Genomic DNA, 25230 nt, shown 5'->3' on the forward strand with positions numbered 1-25230 from the left:
ACAAGCCTTAACCCACTGAGCTACCACTGAAGTGCTTTTTTTTGGTGGAGTTATCTTTCATTAAAGACCAGGAAATCAAGAAATTAATCCAACACAGAAAGGACAGAATTGAAATGTTTTCAGAGTGGACAAGGTCCAGAAGTTTTATTTACCAACACAGCAACCAGGAATCAAACTCTCAAACTCATCCTCATGGGGACTCTGACTTAACCCACTAGGCTATCACATCATCCATCGATCTATCCATCTATCCATCTATCTATCTATCTATCTATCTATCTATCTATCTATCTATCTATCTATCTATCTATCTATCTATCTATTTATCTATGATGTGAGGTCCAGTTAACAGCTAAAACAGGTAGAAGTAATAACTACTTTTTACTTAAGTACATGTCAGAGCCAAGACTTCTTTACTTTCACTTGAGTAAAAAGGTATAATCAGTACTTCAACTTTTACCCGAGTATTTTAAAACATGAGTATCTCTACTTCTACTTAAGTAAAGGATGTGTGTACTTTTGCCACCTCTGCTCTGGCAGTAGAACTAAGAGAGAAAGAGCCAGAAGATAACCCAGACCTTTGTAGGGCACATTATATTTGAATTACTATTGGATTATTAACATGTTTACATCCACATTGTGTTGCTTTTGTGTGTTAAAATGTAAGTTGTAGTGTTTGAAAGTTTTCATGAGCAGAAAACTCATGGCAATGACTCGTTGGTTTCGAGTACAGATACACACATTTTCAGTTTGAGAGAGAGAGAGAGAGAGAGAGAGTGTGAGTGTGAGTGTGTGTGTGTGTGTGTGTGTGTATGCTAATTTCAAGCACTTCCTCTCTCTAAATCAATGCCTTTTATAGGCAGGACTGCCTTTTAGAGTCGCGCCTGCCTTCTGTCACTCACCAACCTGATCTTCTCACATAAAGTTTAGCCTCCAGCGCTGATCCTCCTGCAACCCGGAAAATGGAGACGCAGCTCCGCTTCACCATGAGCAGCTGAGCGCCTGCACTTCGCCTTCGTGAACTCCGCGTGTGTGCTTTTGAAGACGTTTCACTCAGAGTTTAAGGTGAGATTAATACAGGTTTATTCTTTTTTTGGTAACAAATGTGTATTTGTTGTATTTAATTGGACACAATGGGTTGGAGGTGATGAGACACTCAGGTATAAATACATCACAGGAGCTCACTGTAAATACATGTATACACTCACACACTCACACAAGTCAGTTTGGACAAACTTTTGTGTTTTAGATACATTTTATCCACTTCTTACTAACATTAAGACACCTCGTTTTTGTTTGTTTGTTTTTTATAATTTTTTTGGTAATATTTTTTTACAAATAAGCAGTGAAGTGCTGTTGCATGATTGTGTGTTTTGTTTGTGTTTGGTTTCTTTGCCAGGTGCAACATCATTGTTAAGTCTAAAAACTAGAATACAACTTTTTGATCGTTAGGTGAGCAACTAAAAAAAAATAATAATAATTTTTTACAAACAAGAATTAAGAAACAAACCAGCCGCTAGATTGAGAGAGGATTTTTTTTTTTTTTTAGTTTGAGAACTGATAATAGAAAATGGTTCTGGACTTCCTCTGTGTGAAGGCACATTGTGCCACTTCCTGATTTTGTTTGATACTAAACAAGTGTGTGTGTGTGTGTGTGTGTGTGTGTGTGTGTGTGTGTGTGTGTGTGTGTGTGTGTGTGTGTGTGTGTGTGTGTGTGTGTGTGTGTGTGTGTGGAGGGGTGGTGGTGGTGGTAAGTTCCTTACTCTGAAGTTTCTACTGTACTGATGCATGGCTGCATGAAAAACCATTTTTGCACACACAATTGCCCTCCTGATTACATACACATATAAGTTTGTGTGTTGAAGGAAATGTTGACATCATCACTCTGGATGAATACTGACGCTTTTGGTGTGTGATCAAAATACTAAAAACGGTCTCGTCCTTACCCAACCAAGTAGAACAGCATATCAAATATGCTTCATGTACGCTGTATGAAATATTGTGGGATATTGCAAGGACATTACATAAAATGTAGGAGGTGGTAGTTGTCCTTAAAAGCTGTCCAGGGTCCCTGAAATGATGCGTGTCTTTTTCTGGGTTTCCTCCAGACGTTCTGGTTCATCTCGCGTCCCAAAAGAATGGCGGTAGTGATCGTGTGTGTTTTTTGCGAATACAGATTTCTGATTTTATTTTTGGACCCCATTGCACCAGCGCGAGACCTTTTACACTTTTGGTTAATATTATTGCTGAATACCACCAGCTGTAAGATGTAGGGACACTGATAAGACAACGTCAAGTCACCCAGCTCTCAGGGCATGACACAGGTGCAGGTAACCTGTCCAAACTTGCATTTAGGACCATTATATATTATATTAACGGGTACAAGTGAGATGCACGAATGCTGCTCTTATAGAACTCTGGTTAAACGTGATGCATCAGTGTAATAAAAAAATGTTCTATTACTATACTATAATATAAGTAGTAAGAGAACGAAACATATTCTCTATATTCTATATATTTTTGGTTAACAGAGAATTGATGGCTACTAATAGGTGGAGGTGGAGGAATTGGCCTAGTAAGCATTTACATTAATCATCTCTGTTTCAAGAAAACTGTCTACAACTCAAAATCAGCCCGATTTCTGTAGAAATATGCATCTGTGGCAACATGGTGTCTTAATCCTGATTTAAGGATATGAGAGTGTAGCGTTACACATAATGTATCTGGTGTGTGTGCAAGTTCATGGCATATTGTTCCTGCTAGAGATGTTGGTTTTGCCAGAGCGGCAGCTGCTCATTTGACCAGTCTGTCACCTGCACCCACTGTGTCTATTCAGAAGCAATATCTCGGGCAAAACAACAGGAAATAAATTATTTAAAAGGTGTTTTCTTCTCTGCACTGAAACCTGATGGGGTTGATAGTCTGTCTGCTGTGCAAAGTGCAAAAGTTGTCTTTTTTTTTTCTTGTCTTTTTTTTTCTCCCCTCCCCAGTCGTGCACACGGAGCTTCCTCTACACAGCGCGGCTGAAAAGTCGAGTGCGATTTAGAGAAATCATTAAGCAGTTGTTTATGCAGTCATGCTTTCAATGATATACCGCGCCTTTTGTTTTTTTTGTTTTAGATGGACAGTAAACAGAGTAGAATAGAGTAGTGTGTTTGTTGGTCTCCTTTCTAAACATCTCTATTAATTTTTTTTTTTACTTCAAGTGCAGGAGCATGACTTTCATTGCTCTCTAGCCAGAAGTAAGAGGTGTATGTAGTTCTGATGTTTGTTTCATTGTGCTGCCTAAATGTAAGTTGAAATGTATGCAGCGATTATCATGTGTAGCCTGAACTTTCAGTTTGTGTCACTTGTCTGATCTAAGAGGAGGAAGTTGTTATTTTGGAGCTCAGTATAACAGTGAGGTTTCCCGTGCACCTTTAATTATCTTGCACACTAACACGCATGTAACGCAGTTTAAATCGAGCGTGGTAAAACGGCGTCATATGCACTTCTATCTCTTCTTTTCTTTTTTTTTTTTCCTTTTCTTAATTTTATCGACCACCACTCAAGTAAACTAGAATCCAGCCCAAGTGTTTAACTGAGGTATTGATGGATTACAGTAGAGGCAAAGTGTCGTCCTCAGAGCTTTATTTTGTCAGGATAAAATCACTCCTCATTCATTTTCACTCTACATTTATAATTCTGTTGAAATATTAACGAGCTCTTTTGTGCGGCAGAAGACAAACATTTGACAGGTATGAGCCGTCACTGAGTCGCAGGACTTTTTTACTATGGGGTGGCTTCAGCATTCAGCTCTGTAGAGTTATTATTGCTTAAAAAATAGGAACTGCAACAAGCTCACTGTGCAGGATTCACACTACCCTATACTCAGGGGAGGAAGAGCAGACGCCACAGTTCAGTTAATGACAGGGATGCCAGATTGTGCTAATAGAAATCCAGTCTGCAGCCAACAGGATTTTGTCGAATTTCATTGAGCAGCACTTACAATGCACAGTCCAGGCTCTGTGTGTGTGTGTGTGTGTGTGTGTGTGTGTGTGTGTGTGTGTGATGTACAGAACTGTTTCCATTTTCGTGTGTATTGGAAAGCGGGTTAACTCTGTACTTCAGCCTTGTTTGTGATGCGAGGGTGAAGAAAATGATGCGAGATGTAGATGTGATGGAGACTGTACTGAATCTGGCAACCCTGAGCAATGATATTAGTTAAATAGTTGACTAAACAAGGTTGAAAAAAAATAAAAATACAATCGATGTGCAAGTTAATTAAAGACGTTAATGTTGTCCTGCCTCACCGGAATTGCCAGCAGTTGCTAAGTTTGAGGTCCTTCTCAAGATGCTGAACAGTGGCGTTTCAGTTGTGTCTGGATTTAACCGCGTAAGCATCTGAGAACCACTAAACTCCCAGAAGCACTACAATTAAAAAAAATCCTGATGATTCAGTTCAGGGACAGCACTGACGTCATTTCCATGCAGGCTATCATCAAAAGGAATACGTTTTAGTTGTAGGTTGTGTCCAGTGGTAGGTATATTGTATGTATTTTTAATTGGTTCTCTCTAAATCCCCATAAATCCAGCATTGGAGCAAGTATGTGTGTAGTAATTACTAATATTGATGGGGAGGGAAAATATGAGCCCAGGCAACAGTGTTTATGCATTCACACCTTGGAGCACATGTTCTCACAAGTCTGGCAGCCATCATGTTACTGCTTGTGCTTTTTTTTTCTTCTTCTTCTTTTTTTCCTTCTACTGTTGTGCTGCGGCTCAGTGATTCTGCAGTCTGACTAATAAAGTTTAATCCTGCTGTTTAAATGTATATTAACGCAGCTAAACACTTTAGGATCAGATCAGATCAGGCAAATAGTATTGCCTGGATTTAAAGGCTTTTATTTTGAGGCCAAAATTGTACTTGCATTAATCTTACTCCGACTTAACACGTGGAATGTGAAACCCTTCCCTCAAATAGTTTTTTTTTCTTACACTACAGAGAGTTTTGCATTCAAGTCTCCACCTGTGTGTAGTTGATACGGTGAAAAAAATGGACTTTCGTAGTTACACAATTGCACTTTTTGACCATAGGGTTGTAGCCGGGGATTGCAGAGATCCCCTTTGACTTATATTTTAGATTCTTCCTCATTTTGTCTCCGGAAAAGACTTTCTTTGCAACCCTGTCTTCCTCATTAGTGATATAATGAAGCATTTGAAATGGCTATATTTCCGCAGAGCTGCGTTTGGCATTGGTCAAGTTTTATACAAACGAATTGAAATGGACTCGAATGTACGCTTTATGAGGGAATTCTGCATTACAGCGCAGCATAACGCTAAGAGGAAAGAGGATCTTTCTGCTCTCTTCCTCATATGTGAGCTCACATGCACACAATTAGCAAATGTTGCAGTGATTGACACAGGAGACGGATTATTCCCACCCTCGTTTCAACAATAGCTGCAGCATTAGGATTCAAATTCACCGTACGATAGGAGAAACTCATCCTATTAACATCTCGACTTTTTATACCCAACTAAAAATTCCTGCTGGATTTCTGAATGCTTTGGAAATACCAAATTACAAGCACACGTTTATAACTTCCAGTCAACCATAAAGGACCAAGCACGTACAGAACACAGATTTACGTGTAGTGAAGGCCAGAAACCCAACATAAAAGCCAAAAAAGTTTATAGAGAGCTGAAAGTGAATAATGACTGTACCATGAAAGTGGTCCTCCTAAACACTACGACTTCCAGTAATACAGCTCAGCCACTGCGGCGTTTTGATTTAGCGTAGACGCATCCTTGACTGAAAGCCTTGATTTTCTTGTATTATGTTTGATTTGATAGCTTTTATCATTAATATGAACTGCTACTTGGAATGAAGCGACTTTATACGAGGCATTTCTTAGAAACGCAGAACCTTTATTATAAAAGGTATATTTTTATTCTATATAATCTCTACATAATTATATGATATATTATCCATATCTATGTCTATTAATATCCTGCATGATAAAGTGATTGCTGTGATGATGGTGGATTAAGAGTTTCATATAATAAGTGTTTTTTTTCACAAATGTTGTTACATTTTTAGATATTAATGTTATAAAGGCACAGGATTTGAATAGGGGATAAAAACTGGTTTCATTATGTATATAAATATTATACATGATTTAATTATATGCTTCATTCAGACACATTCAAGCTGCTGCTGCGTTTCATCAGAGTGCACACAAGTTAGTTGTGCTAATAGCGCCCTCTGGTGGAGCTGAACATGTATTTTTTAGTCTTAGACATTTAATGCAGTTAAATTAAATTAAATATGGAGTCCAGTTACATGCAATTCCTTTCTTTTCATAACAAAACATCAATAAGCACCAAAAAACATGTAACAAGCACCCATTAAACTAGTTCTATCTCCCCGGAAGAATATTAACCAGGTTGATCAGACATTAAACCTTTTTTAAAAAGAAAAACCTGACGTGTGGCCCATTGTCTCTTACCCTGACCTCAGAGAAACAGAAAGTGTGACCTGCTTATTAGCATCTTTCAGATTGTAAAAAAAAAAAAAATGAACATGAGCTGTGGTCAGGATTGTCTCATTTTGTCTTATCAAAACACACACGTGATGATTAATGCTTAATCGTTCAGTCAAATCCGTATAGAAAGATTGAAAGGGAGAAAAACTTTTATTGATTGTCTAAATGCAACTATGAAAGATTTGCTTAACGATTTTAGCAGGTAATAAATAGAACAACAACAAAAAAAAGCACCGGTTTATCTCTATTCCTTTTTTTTCTTGCGTAGCGTAGCGTTTATCAATGGAAAATTATCTTTGCACATGACCTTAGACATATGATGAAGGGCAATGAAAACTTTGCTTGTGTGGAAAAACGGTTGACTCAAGAAAAAGATGCCAAAGCATGTTATGTAAGAATGAAATCGATTTGACTAGTTTTCCCATGTATGCAGCACGTTTGTGTCCCATTCGCATGTCCTGCGGAATGAATGCAAATGTCATCATGCAAATAAATTTGTTTGTAGTGCAGAAAGAGTTTGAGGAGCTTCTGCCCTTCTAAAGGTTTTTTTTTTTTTCTTTCCATAAAAAGCAGTATCTAGCAATCCATCCATCATGTCATATCACAGATCCTGTCTGTAAATCGCTCATCGAATTCTGAATGCCGTAATGAGTGTAAAATCCGCCTAGTTCAGTCTGAGGTGATGCTGTGCTCCATTACATTTAGTCTGAGATGCCCGAGATTCAACATCGGGACGGATACTAGAGATGAAATGTTAAAAGAAGGTGAAAAAGACGCCACTGTTTAAAGGTATAATGGACACTGGAACAAGTTCTGCAGCTTGTCCTAAAAAAAAAAACCAAAAAAACAACAGACCGCTCAAAATGTCATGCCATGAAGACGCCTCATTTTGGAAATCCTAAATATAGAGCTTCTTCTCCATCTTCTTCTTCCCCCTGTCCTCTACATCTGCCTCTTTCAAACCAACTACCTGCATGTCTTCCCTCACCACATCCATTAACCTCCTCCTTTTTCTTCCTCTTTTCCTCCTTCCTGGTGGCTCCATCCTCAGCATTCTTCTGCCGATATACCCCATGTCCCTCCTCCCCACATGTCCAAACCATCTCAATCTCCCTCACCTTGTCTCCAAAACATGAGCTGTCCCTCTTATAAACTCGTTTCTAATCCTGGAGACTCATGTTACGTAAAACACCTCCTTTCTAAAATGTCACCACATTAGATATGTTCTTCAGTAAGTTTTTCAGTCCACACTGCCTGATCAGATGTAAGAATTCAGCAGCACTGTAGTAGAAGTGTATACACTGTGAGAATGTAAGTTTCTATATATACACTATATGCACAAAATTTCGTCCTCCTTCGCTGTTATAATTGCCTCCACTCTTCTGGGACGATGGTCCCCTAGATTTTGGAGTGCGATTGTGGAGATTTTGTGCTCATTCCACTACAGTGGGCGAATTTATTCTCTGATCCTCTGCCGATTTTGTAAATTTACTCCATTACAAAGAAGAGAACAGTCTAGAGTTTTTTTTCTGACTCCCACACACACAAATTAGTCTTGTCCCTTTTAAGAAGAACCGTTAATACCATGCACTCCAGCCTTGAGCAGGTCTACAGTCTTGTCCCTGACCTCCTTTGACAGCTCTTTTGTTCTTGTTTTTGGTGGTTTGAATGGAAGAGGTTGATTCTGCGATTCTTTTCTACACATTAGGAGTTCTTTCCTAAAGGGACAGGAATAATTTCGGTGTGTGGGAGTCAGAATTCTTGCTGGTTGTTAGGGGGTTAAATAGTTATTTCACTCGATCAAATATTAAATTATTAACCTTTTATTATGGATCAAATAATTATTTCCCCCATTGTGTGAGGGGAAATAGGGAAAGTCAGGTGTTTAATAGGGTTGAGGTCAGAGCTCTATAGCAAGACACTCAAGATCTTCCACTCTAGCCCATGTAAAGCATATCTTCATGGAGCTGGCTTTGTGCACAGGGGCATCGTCATACTGGAGTAGGTTTGGGTCTCCTAGTTTGAGTGAAGGAAAAACTTTATTCTACTGCATCCAAAAACAGTGTGCGCGCTTCCGACTTTATGGTAACAGTTTGGGGAAGAAGCACATATGTTCAAAAACCCACAGAGATCCATAACAGCGGTGACACTTCTGAAAGAAACGGAACAAGTGCTCCTTCACCTGAATGCATGGAGTTTTGAAAAAGACCGTGAGCAAGAGTGTCCAGGCGAGAACAGTGTCTCAGAGGAAATGCTCGAGCTCACAGCAGGAGCAGGTGCTGGACACTGTGCATGATGTTCATTGACATGACTTTCAGTGTTATAAGATGGAATTTTTTAAAAATTTTTACGTGGTTACTAATCAAAGTTAAAATATTGATAATTATTCACATTTAAATTAAGAATACCGAGCAGTGAATCTCCACAGTCCTAGATCTTCTCCCATAGTCTCTGCTATTCAAACCATGCTTTGGCATGAATCATTGTCCTACTGGAAGATCAAACCAGTTGTAGCTTCATGGCAAAAGGAAGCCAGGATGTTCATTTAGAATGAGTCTCCTGGTACTTCTTGGAGTCCATAATTCCATGACACCAAGTGTCCTACCAAAATTGTGGTAATATCGATGTACTTCTTATAGGATCATGGTGCGGAGATTTGCTTCTCAATGTGCACAGAGGCAACATGTTCTTACATTCTGGTGAAAGAGGATTCATCCAGAGATTCAGATTCATTTTTTTTAAAGAAGGGAATTTGCCCACCGTGTCACGCAGTAACTATACCCAGAGTAAACAAAATTCTAAGAAACTCCTAATGCTACCAATTCATAATGTGTGTGTTTATGAACGTTAAAAATGCCAGTCATGTTTGCAATATGACACATTTCATTCAATAACAGTTTTTAACAAGACTGCCAGTAATCTTAGAGCTGGTTTTTGTATTTAGGCTGTTAAGCAATAGAGATTGAGACGTCTTTCCTCCCACGTTACACACTGCAACCCTGCAGAAGACGTGAAAGGTTTATTCATTTGTATTTATTTTGCTTTTGCCTACCACTTTTCCCTGTAATGGGAAATGTTGAGACATTTACTATTACAAAAATATATTTACACACAAACGTTAAAATAGCTATCGGTCATCAGTTATCAGGGGTGGGGTGGTTCTTCTTGAGTACAGATCAGAAGGGAAAATTTGTTATTGATAGAGTTGTAAATTTTGCATTTATTAAAGTTTGCATAGATGTACTTCTAGATTACGTGTGTGTGTATGTAATATATATATATACACATGAGAGAGAGAGAGTGTAAAATAAGTATTGAACATGTCACTCTTTTTCTCAGTAAATATATTTTGACAGGTGCTATTGACATACCCTTTTTACCAGATGTTGGTAACAGCCCATGCAATCCACACATGCAAGGAAACCAAACTATAGATGTTCATAAATTAAGTGTAATAATGTGAAATGACACAGGGGAAAAGTATTGAACACGCTTATCGAAATGTATTTAATACCTTGTGCCTTTGTTGGTAATGACGGCTTCACGACTCCTCCTGTATGGAGAAACGAGTTGCACACGGTGCTCAGGTGTGATTTTGGACCCATTCTTCCACACAAACCTTCTTCAAATCCTGAAGGATCCTGTGGCCTCTTCTATGAACTCTGATCTTTTAGTTCTTTCTATAGATTTTTTATAGTATTCAAGTCAGACGATCGGCTGGAACGTTTCAGCAGCTTTGTTCTCTTTCTCTGAAATCAATTGAGTTTCTTCGGCTGTGTGTTTGGGATCATTGTCTTGCTGAAAGGTCCACCCTCGTTTCATCATCGTCATCCAGGTAGATGGCAGCAGATTTTTTTTATCAAGAATGTCTCGGTATATTTTCCCATTCATCCTTCCTTTAAACATATGAAGTTTGCCAGTACTGTATGCTGAGAAACAGCCCCACACCATGATGTTCCCACCTCCAAACTTCACTGTATGATGTGTTTGGGGTTGATGTGCAGTGCTGTTTGTCCTCCAAACAAGGTGTGTATTATGGTGTACAAAGAGTTCAATTTTGGTCCCATCTGACCAGATTATATTCTCCCAGTATTTCACAGACTTGTCCAAATGTTGTGCAGCAAACTTTAAACGAGCTTCAGCATGCTTTTTTCTTCAGAAATGAAGTTTTTGCATTACTTATAATTTTCTTTAAAGCAACTGTACCTGCTAATTCCAGGTCTTTCTAAAGCTCTCCACAAGTGGTCCTTGGCTCTTGGACAACTCTTCTTTACTCCTCTGGCAGAAATCTTGCAAGGAGCACGTCCAGTTTATGATGAAATGATGTTCTTTCCACTTCTGGATTATGGCCCCAACAGTGCTCACTTGAACATTCAAAAGTTTTGAAATCCTTCTGTAACCAATGCTATCAGTATGTTTTGCAGCAATAAGGTTACAAAAGTCTTGAGAGAGCTCTTTGCTTTTACTCATCATGAGATGTTTCCTTGTGTGACACATTGGTGATGAGACACCTTTTATGCAGGCCATCAGTTGGGATTGAAGCAGCTGATATTAGTTTGCACTGACACAAGCAGGATTGCTTTCTAAGCACTGATTGATTTCAGCTGTGTCTTGGCTTTTGCACCTCCCTTTCTTCATGTGTTCAATACTTTTTCTCTGTTTTATTTCACATTATTAAACATGACTTAATTTATGGACATCTTAGGTTTGATTTAGTTGCATGTGTGGATTGCATGGGTTCTTGATTTATGGGAAAAATGATGAAGATTTTGTCAATAGCACCTTTTAGAAATACATTTTTACTGAGAAAAATGGTGACGTTTTCAATACTTATGCTGCCTGCTGTGTGTGTGTGTGTGTGTGTCTCACATTTATATCTGTTCTTAATATACATTAAATTAATACTTTTCAAGTTTTTAATGCTCTAATCAACATGGACATTGAGAAATATGGATGCTTTATGCTACTATATGTTCATTATTAGTGAATCCATACTCGACATAGAGCAAAAAGACAAAATATTCTTCTTAATGTTTTCAAGTAATTGTTTTTTTTTTTTTTTTTAAATCACGGTTATATATATATATACACGTGTGTGTGTGTGTGTGTGTGTGTGTGTGTGTGTGTGTGTATATATATATATATATATATATATATATATATATATATATATATATATATATGTATGTGTGTGTCAATATAGATGCTCTGTAATTACCAGGGTTCAGGCAGCTAAGGCATTGAACACCATAAGGAAAAAAAACTATTATGAGCATGCCCACCGAGTTTCATTCTCATCAGCCTCCATTAACGTATACAATAATGTAATTGGTGCTCGAACTTCATTGGCCGATGATGGAAATGTTTTTTTTGAGATACGTGAATGTCCTCATAGACTCTTGTGGCACATTGGCCAAAGGCACTGCATGCCAATTTGATAGGACTAACAGATGCATAGTTATAGTCGCTTTTTTGTTCTGTTCATCTTATAGCACCACCAAGTGGTCAAGATCTGCATTGTTTTAATTTGAACAAAGATTGAGTTTATACAGTGTACTGAGATTGGCGGAGAGACCTCGTTCCATTTATCTGTTCTAGCCATTTTAGTAAAAGTGGCCCTGCCTATTTCAAAACTGTTTGGCGACTTTTATTTTTATTAATTATTTATATTCACTGTCCAGCGAACGTTTGCATTGGTTTGGTTTCCGATCAGGCTAAAAAAAAACCTAGTACCTATAATTAATGAACAATTTGATTAAAAGCACTGGTCCTTGAAGCAAAGGTGCTCGGCATGAGGAGATCTATGAAATGATAAGAAGATTGTATATCACACAATATTTCAAACATACACTCAATCAATAATTTTACCTGAAAAACACGTTATCGCCCCCATGTGGACAATTATTGCCACAGAGTTTCGTTCATATCGGCCTCCGTTTACCTTGAGTAATAGGTGCTCGAAATTCTTGGGCCTGTTTATTTATTTATTTATTTTTTAAATAATGATTGATATTCACTAGACATTAGACATTTTTTTCATTTTGACCCATGGATTGCAAGGATGTAACACCTTTGAGTCAACGACAAACGGTGTTTGAGCTCTAGCCAAAGATTTGTCTGGCCAAGACTTTGTCAACCTCTCCCCAAATTGAGCTTTTAGGGTGAAAAAAAAATGTGAACAATAAAAATTCATTAAATATAATTACAATAGGGTTTCTGCATTACTTCTGTAAAAAGACATACTTATCACCATGACAAAATAAACTGCACCAATATAATTTGTCCACTAAGGGGCAGTAAAACCCCACCCTATATTTTTGGAGCGACATGAACATCCTGTTCATCAGACACAGAATCAAGTTTCACTATTAGGTTTAGATTTCAGATATAATGTTAAGGTCAAACAGTAACATAAAAAAAAGCCATCTGATTTGTCTTACAGCACAGTAAAGTCAGAGAGTTGCAAAAGATTGTGAAGGAACGATCGAGACTGTCGTATTTAAGATAATTTATGAAACAGGATACGGGGCAGGATTTATTTAGTATTTACATAATGACTTCAAGCTCAACCGTTAATCAAATGGCAAATAAATGATGAATCAACCAGTTAATGGATCATCGGTGTTGACAGCCACGCACGATGATGAGGTGGCACGGTTTTAGCTCACATGCTTTTCTTGTTGATCACTTACATTTGGGTGGAGTCTGTATTTTGCGCTCTCGCTCTTTTTCTCCTTGTGGGCGTGAGTCATTGCTCAGCGGCGAGGCTCTTAGCCCGGTCACTACAGCTGGCCGGAACTGCATGCCTCACTTTTCCACTTTAAAGCAACACAGTGCTGTTTGTGGGATGTAATGCTGGTGTGTGTAGATATATACACAGTGCCTCATGAGTGTGTCATGCCACTGCTGAGGTCTACACGGGTTGGGGGGGGTGAGTTATGGGAAATGATGCTGAGGGAGAAGAGATGGACCGAGCATGTGCGTCAGGAGGGAAGAGCGAAGTCCCAGAGAGAACAATTGATGTTATCACCAATTAAAAAAGTGAGCTATTCTGAGATCATAATTCCTGGCTATGCTGTTCCATAGTTCCATAATTCCAGGTTTTGCTGGACCTGCCTGAGTAAATACGGGCCTTCAGCTTCAGGCGCACAGATGAGCATGTGGCACCGTGATGGGTTCATTTCATTTCATGCTGAACTCAATCTGGGTCAGAAGGGATGCAGTGCTTCGCTCTCTCACTCTCTCTCTCACAACTCACTGCAGCACCCCAGCACTGCAGAGCCCCACCCCGCTGTGCCTCCTGCCCATGTGACTTCATTCCCCTCCTTCTAGCTTGCTTTGCGCAGTGTCTGTGTGTGTGTGTGTGTGTGTGTGTGGGATGTGGAAGAGAGGAAGGCGGGTCTACATTATGTGCGCCACTAGCTGAGCTGTAGTAGTTGTAGTAGTAATAGTGGAGGGCACGTGGACACACACGCTGCTCTCCATGCTGACACATGCTGTTCCCTGCACACACACACCCTGCACTGACAGATTTACACACACACGCGTGCTCCCATGCGCATTGCGCTAATGGGATTTGGGGATTGTAATAAAGACTCTTTCATTCGATCTCATCCCGTGAGTGTCGAGCGACAGCCGTTCTTGGTCATTTTTCCTTGCGATCAATAAATTATATGAGCATCACTTAAAGCAGGGTTATGAACAATTTTTGTACATTCAGGGGAAATGCTAATGCAAATTTTTTTTTAATAGAAATCAAATAATGTACTTGCACAGCAACTCCGGACAATTTCCCCACACACACACACACACACACACACACACACCCCGATTTCTGATCCTGCATCTGTTCCACTTACTACAGTCGTTATATCGATGTTCTTTTAAGGCTGCTGAGTATCATCTTCCATGCTCTCACCTCGCCCCACCCCAGAGAGCTGCTCCTATTGGCTGCTGCATTATTTTTAGTGTAGAGATCCGTTTTTTTGGCTCCATGGAAACAGCAGAATGTCGCGAGCCAATAGGAGGACAGAGCGGATAAGTGCTAGTCAAATGAACAAGCTGGATTCAATCATCCTCCTTCCACCCCCCATCCCAGGCACATCAAGGTGGATTTGGGGTATTCAGGACTGAGCCGTCGGTGCCTATTTACTCCCTCTGCATGGCTGCAAATGTAGTATTCGAAGGAGCGCACACACACACACACACACACACACACACACACACACACACACACACACACAAACAAAGCAGAGTAGGTCAGGGGCTGACCCATTTACCTCCTTTCACTCCACTTGCTCCACTTGTTCTGTAAAGCAGTCCTAGTTTCTGCAGTGAGGTTGCTTTTAAAGAGTTAATCCTGCAAAAGGAATTTGGTGGAGCCTGGAGCAGACTGTTGCAGTTATAGTTTGAGGTCAGTCTCTTTCCACAGACGATCCCTCCCTTTCTCGTAGGTGGTTTGAACTCCTGCGTATCGTGTGTAGCGATGAATACCTCCCTGCTTCAGGAAGAGACGACTCCTGTTTATCGACACAACTGATTCACCAGAGAGGATTCCTGGATTTTCAGCGAAGTGATTCCTGCTTCAGGGCCAGCTCAGTTCAATTTGATTTATATAGCACTTTTAATGATAGATTCACAGTAATGTGGCGAAACATGCAGATTTCAGTCTGTAATGAGTAAAGAGAAATACAGCAGTCTAAAAGCCAGTGATATTTCAGGGCCAGGGGTGGAAACTTTTAATCAGCTCTGATGTCACTTATTAGGATGCATAATGTATTTGTCATGAAGTACCGAAAATATTAAGTTATATCTGGAGCAGGAGGTTCTTTATCTAAGAAAAAACCCAGAAGAAGGTAGGGGGGGGGTTTGAAGGCCGAGTCATGTTTTTTTTTTTCCTCTTTTTCTCAAGGAAAATACCAATTGATATGGTGAGCATGCTGGAAAAATCCCCTGAAATATTTAAGGTGTAGTGTTTGGGAGCAGTTTGGTTTCCAGGTTAGTTATATAGCTGACAACCAGTGAGTGGCCTAAAACATTACTAGTATAGAAGTAATGTGCACTAAAAATGCTGCCATTTAAACAGCATTTACACACTGACCAGGAATAACTTTATGACCACCTACTGAATATGGTGTTGATTCCCCTTTTGCTGCCAAAACAGTCCTGACCCATCGAGCATTAACTTCTCCAGAAATGTGTCTGTTGGGTCCAGCTTTCGCCCCCCACGTGCATCAATGTGCCTCGGCCGCCCATGACCCTGTCGCTGGTTCACCACTGTTCCTTCTATGGAGCACTTTTGATAGACCACTGCAGACCAGGAAGACCACAAGAGCTGCAGTTTTGGAGATGCTCCGACCCAGTCGTCTAGACGTCAAAATTTGGGTTGTTGACTTGCTGCCTAATAAATACCACCCACTAACAGGTGTCATGTTGAAGAGATAATCAGTGTTCTTGACCTCACTGTTTATAATGTCATGCCCGGTCGGTGTAGTTACTGCTTTAAGCCAGGTGGACGTTCATTGCTGCAAACATGAGACTTTATTCAGTCTAGTGCAGAACTCAGGATGCAGAATTATGTCTAGGGCTACTGAGAGCCGCATGACGTCCATTACAAATACCTCCATGCTTCAGACACACACCCACACTAGTGAAAGCCTGGCCAGAGAGCTACTATTTAATGTCATGTCTCTATAACACTTAATGAAATACGAAAGCAGTGCCATAACAAATTTGACCGTTAAATTGGTTTATTGTGGCATCCGTGTTAAGGGTTAATAAGACTAATGATATAAACCTTTACATCTGTTGATCCCGGTGTGACCGTGGCAGAGTGTGTTTTGTGTGGTGTTAGTCTTCACCCGTCTCCATCGCCTTGAACAGCTGTTCTCTGTCACACTTCTATGTGCCTGTTTCCAGATGTTAAGGGAGTCCAGGTGGGTCTAACAGGGATGCGTATGATTCAAAGCTGGGGAAAAGTAATTATTCGGGGATGTTCAAAGAGCTTAGACAAGCAATAGACTTCGCTGATTTATTGCGCGCGCTCGGGTTCCCCAGCAAGCTCATATGATCTTTATATCATCTCTAATTCACTCCTGTTCCTCTGTCAGGTTTCTGATTGGACGGCATGGGGAATCTGATTAAGGTCCTGACGAGGGACATCGATAACAATGCGGGGAACTTTTTCCTCGACTTTGAAAGTAAGTGTTTAAACAAGGAATTCTTGTTTAATGTTGTTTAATGTTAAACATTTTCTATACGTGATGAAACGAAGGAAGAATTCTTGGTTGTAACTGAGTGTACACAGTGCCTGTGTGTGTCTAAAACCAAGTGCTGCTTTTTTTTCCACAGATGCTAAGCCTACTGAAGCAGAAAGAGAGTTATGGGAACAGATGAACGAGGTTCTGACTGAGGCCATGAGTGTTTTAATGGATCTGCAGTCCTACAGTGGAGCTGGAGAAGCCATTAGACAGGTGAGCGTATTTGATATATAGCGGTAGGGCGTAAAGGACAGCGTCATGCAAAAGCGCTTTCAGGACGTGGCTGTTTTCCGTAGCCGCTGTCGAATCTCCAACTGTTCTGTGCATTTCCACTGCAAAAAAAAAAGAAAAAAAGCCTCTTCGCAGTCTGCACCGCCGGTTCGGTTCCAGCAACCAAATGCGGTAGGTCTAGGAAGAAGAAAAACATTGGGTTGTCATGACAGCTCGTGTTGTGCAGGACAGATTTTTACAGTGTCGGAGTCAATAGCGTATGATCAGACACACCAGTGACACTTCCAAATACAGCTTACAATCATCCAGTGATGTTTAACTCAACCGAGTTCCTGACGTCTGCGAATTTCATGCAATTTGTGTCCAGCAGTGACAAAAAAAAATAAAAAGTCAGTCCACTCGTTTTGGACAGGAGACACAAACGACATCGAATACTATTCAGCTGTGTTATCTGCTGTAAACATGAACGCTTCATACTCGACAGCTATCCGACCTGATACTGCTGACTAGAACAAAACCAAGCAGATATTTGTGGCTAAGCAGCGCTGCACACGTTCACTATGGATAGCTAGATTTATTTTATTTTTTTAATCTTTCCTCACAAAAAAATAAATACAGGTAGTCCTTAACTTACAATGCATTGCGTTCAAAAGAATGATCAGTACGGGGTAGTGTATTTTTTTAGTAAAAGAACAGTACATTATTTAGCCAAACAAAGCAATTTGCACTACTGTAATGTATAAACTTTACAGTATATGTGTGTGTGGCAGCGGGCGCTTTCACGAGCGAGTAAAAAGGATAATAAGGAGAGAGACATGAGCTGAAATTGGGCTAAAACCAAAAACACGCTCTCACACCGAGACAACTGAACGCTGACGCATTTGAATGAATATCAATATTAGTTTTGATATTTTGATGCTCATGTTTGGAGAACAGTGGAATTTGCAGTGAACTACGTCAGTTGTTTTTCAAACGCTATAAAAGAAAAACAAGGTAAAGCTATAAACTGTATCTTGAGTCTATTGCGCTCTGAATGCTTTGACGATGATTGGACGATAACGGGGGTTCTCAGTCAGAGGTAACACTCGTAAAAATCCTTCAGTTGTGATTAGTTTTATACTCATGCTCATAAACTCAGAATGGATTATTTAACGGGTTGGCTCTTAAACCAGTGGAAACAATGGGCTTCTTTTAAAAGTTTGCTGGTTGCCTGAACCAACATGAGCCCAGGATCGTTTCTGATAGGAAATATGTACCAGATACATTAAAAACAAGCAGAAAAATCCACAACGCGTTCCCGGGAAACATGGTGTCACTGAGGTGGTTTAGCTGCTTTATCACACCGGAATCGGTCTTTGATAAGGTGAAGAATAGAGGAGGAGTGCGGTTTAATGCCACGATGCTGAGAGAAGTGTTCGGGGGAACGTTTAAAAGGAGCTGAAAATGGTGCTGTTTTTCAGTCCGTGTGAAAGCTATTCAGGTCAGCAAGCAGATCTTGACCCTGTGTGTTTTTGTGTATCCAGGCCATCCAGCAGCCGAATAATGAAAGCGTGCAGGAGAAAGCCTGGAACGCCGTGGTGCCGCTGGTGGGCAAACTAAAGAGGTTTTACGAGTTCTCTTTAAAGCTGGGTATGAGACTTCACTGTGGTTTTGACACACACACACACACACACACACACACACAAAAATGCTAGGATTTAATCTTGCGCAGAAAGACGAACTGTACAATGTGACTAAACTGGTCTTGTGCTATAGAACAGTTTACTAATACAATAGCCAGTGCTCATATTAATCTGGAATGACGTGTAGTTTTTTGAGAACGTTTTGAGCTCATTATTGTGATCAATGTCCCCCTAATGCTAAACACCTAAAGAACATTAGTTGCCTGTATTTATTTAGGATGTGGAATAATTTCAGTCCAAAACATCACTTCCGATATGTAAGAGAAAAAAGAATCCGTTTTAGTAATAATTAAAAATAATAAGTGATTTTTGCACCACTTCTTAAGCTCAGGGATGCCACTGACACTCGATTATGTGACGATCAGTGCTGAACGACTTATCTTTGACTTGCATCAGCACCCAGATAAAGGAGTTGTATAACCCGCATCAGCCTCAACCTCACTCTCTATCTCCAGCGCTCACCATCACTTGCAGCTCTGTTCTATAAGAACAGTGTCCCTGCGCTTTATTTCTTTTCTTCATATGGTTTGCACACGGCTGTTACTTGAACAGAGGGTTTTGAGGAGGTTAATGCTATTAGGATTACGATGTTTACGTTATAGTTAGTGCTAATACTTGTCTGCAGTTCATGCTCGCTGGAGAAGGTTAGACTCAGGCCTCTTCAAGCCTCTTAATTGGATTAAGATATTCTTCTGGGTGAGGCAAGACCTCTTAGGCCTCAAGTGAAATATGCTCTGCGTTCATGCTTCACGCCGAGTCTAATTTCTAACATTATGAGTACGAGATGCCACACAGTGTTGTATGTAGTGAGTAAGTGATCACTAAGAAAAATGAATTATGAAGAGTTAATGGAGAGTAGGTACAGGTTTAGTATCAGATCTGTAGGAAGAGAGGGAGTCATGTGGATTAGTAGGTCATGTCCCAATTAACTATGACACATCCTCTAATCTCACATAATCACCAACCACTGCAGCAGTCTCTAGAGATGATGTTTCAAAGGCTAAACGTCTCTAGTTGTTACCAAGATTTATGCGTCTCTGCCGGATATTTGACGAGGCTGTTAAAAACGCGTGTGGATATAAATAGATCTACGCGGCTCACTTAGGAACGAGCTTCGCACTAGACCGTTCACTGGGAAAACACCTTTCATGTGGATTCTTGATATAAAGCAATATCCTGTTTGCCCATGAGTTCGTCTTTCACAAATTCTCTTTTTATGATATCGACAGAACACGTCCATCCATCTAAATCTCCGTCCACCATCCATCAAACTATTTGTCCAGCCATCAATCTACCTCTCTTTGCGTCCACCGGGTCAATTGTAAAATAATGTTACCTGTTTGTTTGTTGTCTCGGTCGTGCAGAAGGTGCCCTGCACGGCCTGCTGGGATTCCTAACGAGTGCATGCTGTAGCCCGACGCAGCACTTGGAGCAGGAGCAGGCTCTTGCGCGTCAGTTTGCGGAGATCCTGCACTTCACTCTGCGCTTCGATGAGCTCAAGGTACGAGTACGCGTACAGACATGACGGTCTCTTACTTTCTTCTCAATAATCGATCATCTAACGGAAGCCTGGAGTGTCCCTTTGTCAATACTATCACCCATTCGAAAGAGCTTCTTCAGAAGAACATTAGGCTGAGGGAGAAAGAGACACAAAAAAAGTAGATAAGGGAAGACGGAAAAGGAGGAGTGTCTGATTGAGACAGCTGATGTGGAGATCCATGGGGGAAAAAAAAGAATGGAAGATTATCTCGGAGCACATTGCAGCATGGGACATGTTCAGGGACAAAAGGATGTGCAGCTGTCTCACTGGATAATTGAAGCAAAGAGACAGGTGCAGAGAAGCAAAAGTGTGTTTCTGTCTAAATTTGGCAACGCGTTTAGAAACTTTATTACCTTTTCTCTTTTTCAGTCACAGGGACCCTATACATAATGTAAATGTTAATGAAAATGTGTTCATTAACAGAAATCTGTTACACCAGTATAAAATCTCTAGTTAAGTCTTTGTCAGAAGGTTTTACTGTTTCTCTGTAACATGTCAAGCTTGTATAACTTTAAGAGATACAACATAAAAGAAAGGAAGGTGAGGAAACAGCTGTTTATAGCTTGCACATAAGTTATAAAAGGAACCAGCTGGATTTAAAGACATTCCCATATATAAAATGTAGCTATAAATGTAAGTAGATGGGGAAAAAAATCACAACAGATATAAGAGGCATAAAATACTTTGGGACATCAAACACGGGTGCATAACATCAACAAGATAATGGCTTGGCTTTTTTTTTTTTTTTTAATGTGCGTCATTTATTACAGCTCACCTTTTATGTGTAAAAGTATAACACAAGTAAAAGCCTGAATGACTAATTCTGGATCTTCTTCTCCCAGATGACTAATCCAGCCATTCAGAACGATTTCAGCTATTACCGCCGGACCCTGAGCCGCAGGAGAATCAACAACGTGGCAGTAAGTGCTCGTGTTCTCGTGAAAAATCGCATCTCGTTATCAGAGAGTTTATGTTTTAGTGATGTGGCAATTCACTAGGGTCCGGGGTTAACGAGCAGCGGTGTGATGCGCTCCGCTCCGCTCAGATCATTAAGTAAGCGAGGTCCTGAGTCAGGGAAATGCTCATTTTCATTCATACATCTATTCCCTTTTATCTGGCTACTTTTCGCTGATGCAGGTTGATCATGTACAGTGAGGGGGTGGACACAAGCGAATGCTAATGGCCTCAAACTCGTAACTTTTCCTAACTGGAGAGGAGACAGAGGTTGTATGACCTTGCCTTCCTAATTAAAAGCTTTTTCAGTAAGGAATACTCATCACCGCCTCCTCACCTAATGAATTGCGAGCCGCAGCGCTGCACAGTCCACCGACTGCGTCTGCACGTTGAATGGAAATGAAAGGAACAGGTTATAGTTATTGAAATCTGCTTTTTCAGCATGAGAGTAGAACTGACGTGTGCTCTTGGGATACAATTGTGATATCCTGTCATATTAATGTGTATTAATATGGTGTGTTATGATATGTTTTCTGTCAGATCACATGATGACAGTCCTCCAACAATTGACGTAATTATTTACTATGCCACCAATCAGCACGATCCAGGCTCATGCTTTGATTTGCATCAACGAAAACAAGCTCTTGGTATAACAGTAGCTATTGGTGATGGTAAGATTCACCGATTTGTGTCGGTGAACACAGGTTAAAGATTTGATGCATCGATTTTAACATATTTGCCTCTTTATATTTATTAATAAATACACTATACTTTTATTATATAGCAAGTAACCAATAATTTATGTGTCGATTGGTTTCTCCTCGCTAAACTGTTTCTCGAGCGCGTTCTCTCAGCACCGCTGCTGCTACGTGAATGACGTATCGCAACACTACGTAGACCGAGACAGATTAACATGGCAGAGGTAGAGCTGCATCTTCCTATAGACAGAACAGCAATATATCTGATCATATTGCATTGTATGGTATCGCATGGCATTGGTAGCTGCTTCATATGTATCTTTAATGAGCCGTATCATTGGCTATGCATCGAGATGCGAATCGCTTTGGCCCCGATTATTACAGCAACAGAAAAAGTTAAATTGTGCTGCATAACTTGTAATTTGTAAAGAAAGTTATTTTAAAAAAAGTCACAATGTAAATTAGCTTAGACTTCAGAAACCCCTCACTAAATATTTCTCTCGTTACATATAATATTTGACCCAATGTATGTGGACACCTCTATGTAGGCCTAGAAGGTTCACAGTGTGGCTAAAACACACATTCCAGCAAGAAACTGGAAACAAAGCAAGGTAAAGACATGGTTTACTGATGTTGCAGAAGAACTTGAGTGAGCTGCATAGAACCCCGACTCCAAAAAACTCCTTATTGTTAATGGTTGAGGAAAATCATGTGGAAAAAGTCTGTCTGGTTAGAAAGAAGCTTTTCTAAAAACACTGTTGCTGAACAAGAGGCCAGGTCAAAAGTCGGCTTATATCGATCAAGCAGCCTCGTCACGGATGTTTCTAACTACTCATTGTTTTGTTCTTAGACAGAGGAAGAGAACGAAGTAAACAACGAACTGGCCAATCGCATGTCTCTGTTCTATGCCAATGCCACACCAATGCTGAAAACATTAAGCGATGCCACAACGAAATTTGTATCTGAGGTCAGTCTGAACAGTTTGTTCATTAACACATTCTAATCTTGAAAGCTGCTTGTCAATTTATTAATGTATCTGTATATATATATATATATATATATATATATATATATATATATATATATATATATATTTATTTTCTTTCATTTTGACAGAATTCAGATTTACCCATAGAAAACACAACAGATTGCCTAGGTACGATGGCATGTGTGTGTAAAGTCATGTTAGACACACCGTAAGTTCATTTACATCATTCTGCCTTTTTTGCTCTTTTACTAAGGAACTATAGTCATTTCTTTATTCTGTTCGTGTGTGTGTGTGTGTGTGTGTGTGTGCGCATGCACTTAGGGAGTACCGTACCCGTTTCGCGAGTGAAGACACAGTGTTATTCTGCCTGCGTGTGATGGTGGGAGTCATCATCCTCTACGACTACGTTCATCCTGCTGGAGCTTTTGTCAAGTCCTCGAAAATTGATGTGTGTGCAGAAATTCATTCTACACGTGCGCATTCATGTCAAGTCACATAGGTTTATCATCTAATAATCACTGTGTTTCACAGATGAAAGGATGCATTAAAGTCCTGCGGGATCAGCCACCTAACAGAGTAGAAGGTCTCCTTAATGCGCTCAGGTTTGTTGCATCATGCTCGCTTCAATACTACAAAACGGGGTGTACCAAAATTCTTTATATACAGGGGACATTCACGCTTTTTGTGTGCCCGTGTAAATACAATAGAGGTCGGCCGATTAATCGGCACCGATAGTTTTTCCGGCTTCCAGTCTGCTGTCATTGCAAGAGCGGCCTCTAGAGGCCAATCACTGACCCCAGTTGCTGTTTGTTTGTTTGTTTGCACACACACGAGACTGCACGCTGCACAGAGCTGTATATTATATATTTTTATTTATAATTTATAAATATTCATATTTCACAATTAAGCTCTGGGGTTATTTGTTTTTGGTAATAAAGTTCAGACCAATTTTTCATAGTGTTTTTTTTTTATTTTTAATCCAGTATTCATTTTTTTTAAACTGTCGGTTGATTCATTGGTAAAATCACTCAACCTCTAAAATTTTGTCATCCAGTTTGGCAACAGGGCCGTGTGTGTGTGTGTGTGTGTGTGTGTGTGTGTGTGTGTGTGTACAGGGTCAAAATAAATTATTTGTGAAAATTTTAAGACATTTTCACTATAAAGCATTTATTTCCCCCATGTTAGTAGATTTTTGGTGCACCCTGTATTTTATAGTCTTTTCCCAGAATGACTGTAACAATCATGTACATTAAGATATATTTTTCTGAGTTGTTTTTGTCTTTCGATTAAAGGTACACGACAAAACATTTGAACGATGAGACTACCTCCAAGCAAATCAAAAACATGTTACAAGTCTGACAGCATCCACAAAATGGTACCGTTTTGGGAACATAATGAGGATCGCGACCCTCTTCTGATGAGACTGCTTTTAGTGGGAGTTTTTAAATACAGAGAGAATGGCAGCTATCAGGATACACTGCTGTAGGGTGGTCTTAACGTAACTCAGAAAAGGCTCTCCACTGCTGTATGTTTTTTTTTTTTTTTAAATGTTATTGCCTGTGTTTTTTTTTTAATGGATGACAGAGTGCCAAGGCAGAAACAAATATCTTGTAATTTCATTGTTTTTTCTATTATTTTTGACATTTAATAGCTTTTGAACAAAATAAATTGTAGCTGTTTAAATCGGTTTTACTGAGCACATTCTTTCGCATGCGGCATGATCACTAAGTGTTAAATCTGTTACGAGCGACTAGGTCAAGGGGTTGCCAAGCTGCCGCTATTGGGCCCTTGAGCAAGGCCCTTAACCCTCGGTGCTCCAGGGGTGCGTATCATGGCTGCCCCTGCGCTCTGACCCCAGAAAGAAGAAAATAATTTCACTCTGCTGTAGATTATATGTGACAAATAAAGGCTATTCTATTCTATTTCTATTCTAAATTTGTAAGTGAAGTTCCAGTAGTTTTCTCACAGAAACACAGAGCATATGGATGTGATCGCCGGTGGACTTCGCGTCAGAATAGACATTTTTTTTTAAAAGGCTTCAAGTTCCAGACGAACTGCACGCTTTTTGGTCAAAATAGATCGTTTCCAAACCCACATCCGTGTTACTAACAAAGCATCTGGACTTCTCATCACATATCATCTTTCTGATTTCCTATCCTTGAATCAACAAATGAGCAACGGTACGATCATCTCCCTTCAGCCCTGACTGCAGCCATGTTTCCCTGCCAAAAGGGCCGAGAGTCCAAAACTATGTGGGAGAAAAACAAAGCTGGAAAAGGCTCTGCACTGCATTCTCATTCTCAGCTGGCTGGAACAGGAAAAAGCTTTCCCTCTCAGCCAGATGGAATGCGATG

At 40.0% G+C, this 25230-nt stretch overlaps 1 protein-coding gene and 2 long non-coding RNA genes across 5 annotated transcripts in view; 1 reads left to right on the forward strand and 2 right to left on the reverse strand.

Moving 5' to 3' along the window:
• The first annotated feature begins 854 nt into the window (after positions 1-854).
• On the forward strand, positions 855-24563 carry fam49ba (family with sequence similarity 49 member Ba). The gene is made up of 11 exons (XM_046852051.1): positions 855-1065; positions 16634-16723; positions 16875-16996; positions 18538-18643; positions 20061-20197; positions 21079-21156; positions 22739-22855; positions 23005-23084; positions 23198-23324; positions 23408-23478; positions 24169-24563. Exons 2-11 carry the CDS (start codon positions 16651-16653, stop codon positions 24233-24235), a joined length of 978 nt encoding a protein of 325 aa, XP_046708007.1. The 5' UTR covers positions 855-1065; positions 16634-16650; the 3' UTR covers positions 24236-24563.
• On the reverse strand, positions 16744-20168 carry LOC124387622. The gene is made up of 2 exons (XR_006926192.1): positions 20033-20168; positions 16744-17191 (listed from the first exon to the last, which is right to left on the reverse strand). It is a non-coding gene; the product is annotated as an uncharacterized LOC124387622 (long non-coding RNA).
• Positions 20237-25230, reverse strand: part of LOC124387623 — a 40700-nt gene continuing 35706 nt past the window's right edge. For all 3 annotated transcript variants that reach the window (XR_006926195.1, XR_006926193.1, XR_006926194.1), the window contains exon 2: positions 20237-20328. This is a non-coding gene — a long non-coding RNA (uncharacterized LOC124387623). The remainder of the gene's footprint in view (positions 20329-25230) is intronic.

The sequence above is a fragment of the Silurus meridionalis genome, chromosome 6 (genome assembly GCF_014805685.1).
Source record: "Silurus meridionalis isolate SWU-2019-XX chromosome 6, ASM1480568v1, whole genome shotgun sequence".
In the NCBI taxonomy this organism is placed as follows: Eukaryota; Metazoa; Chordata; class Actinopteri; order Siluriformes; family Siluridae; genus Silurus; species Silurus meridionalis.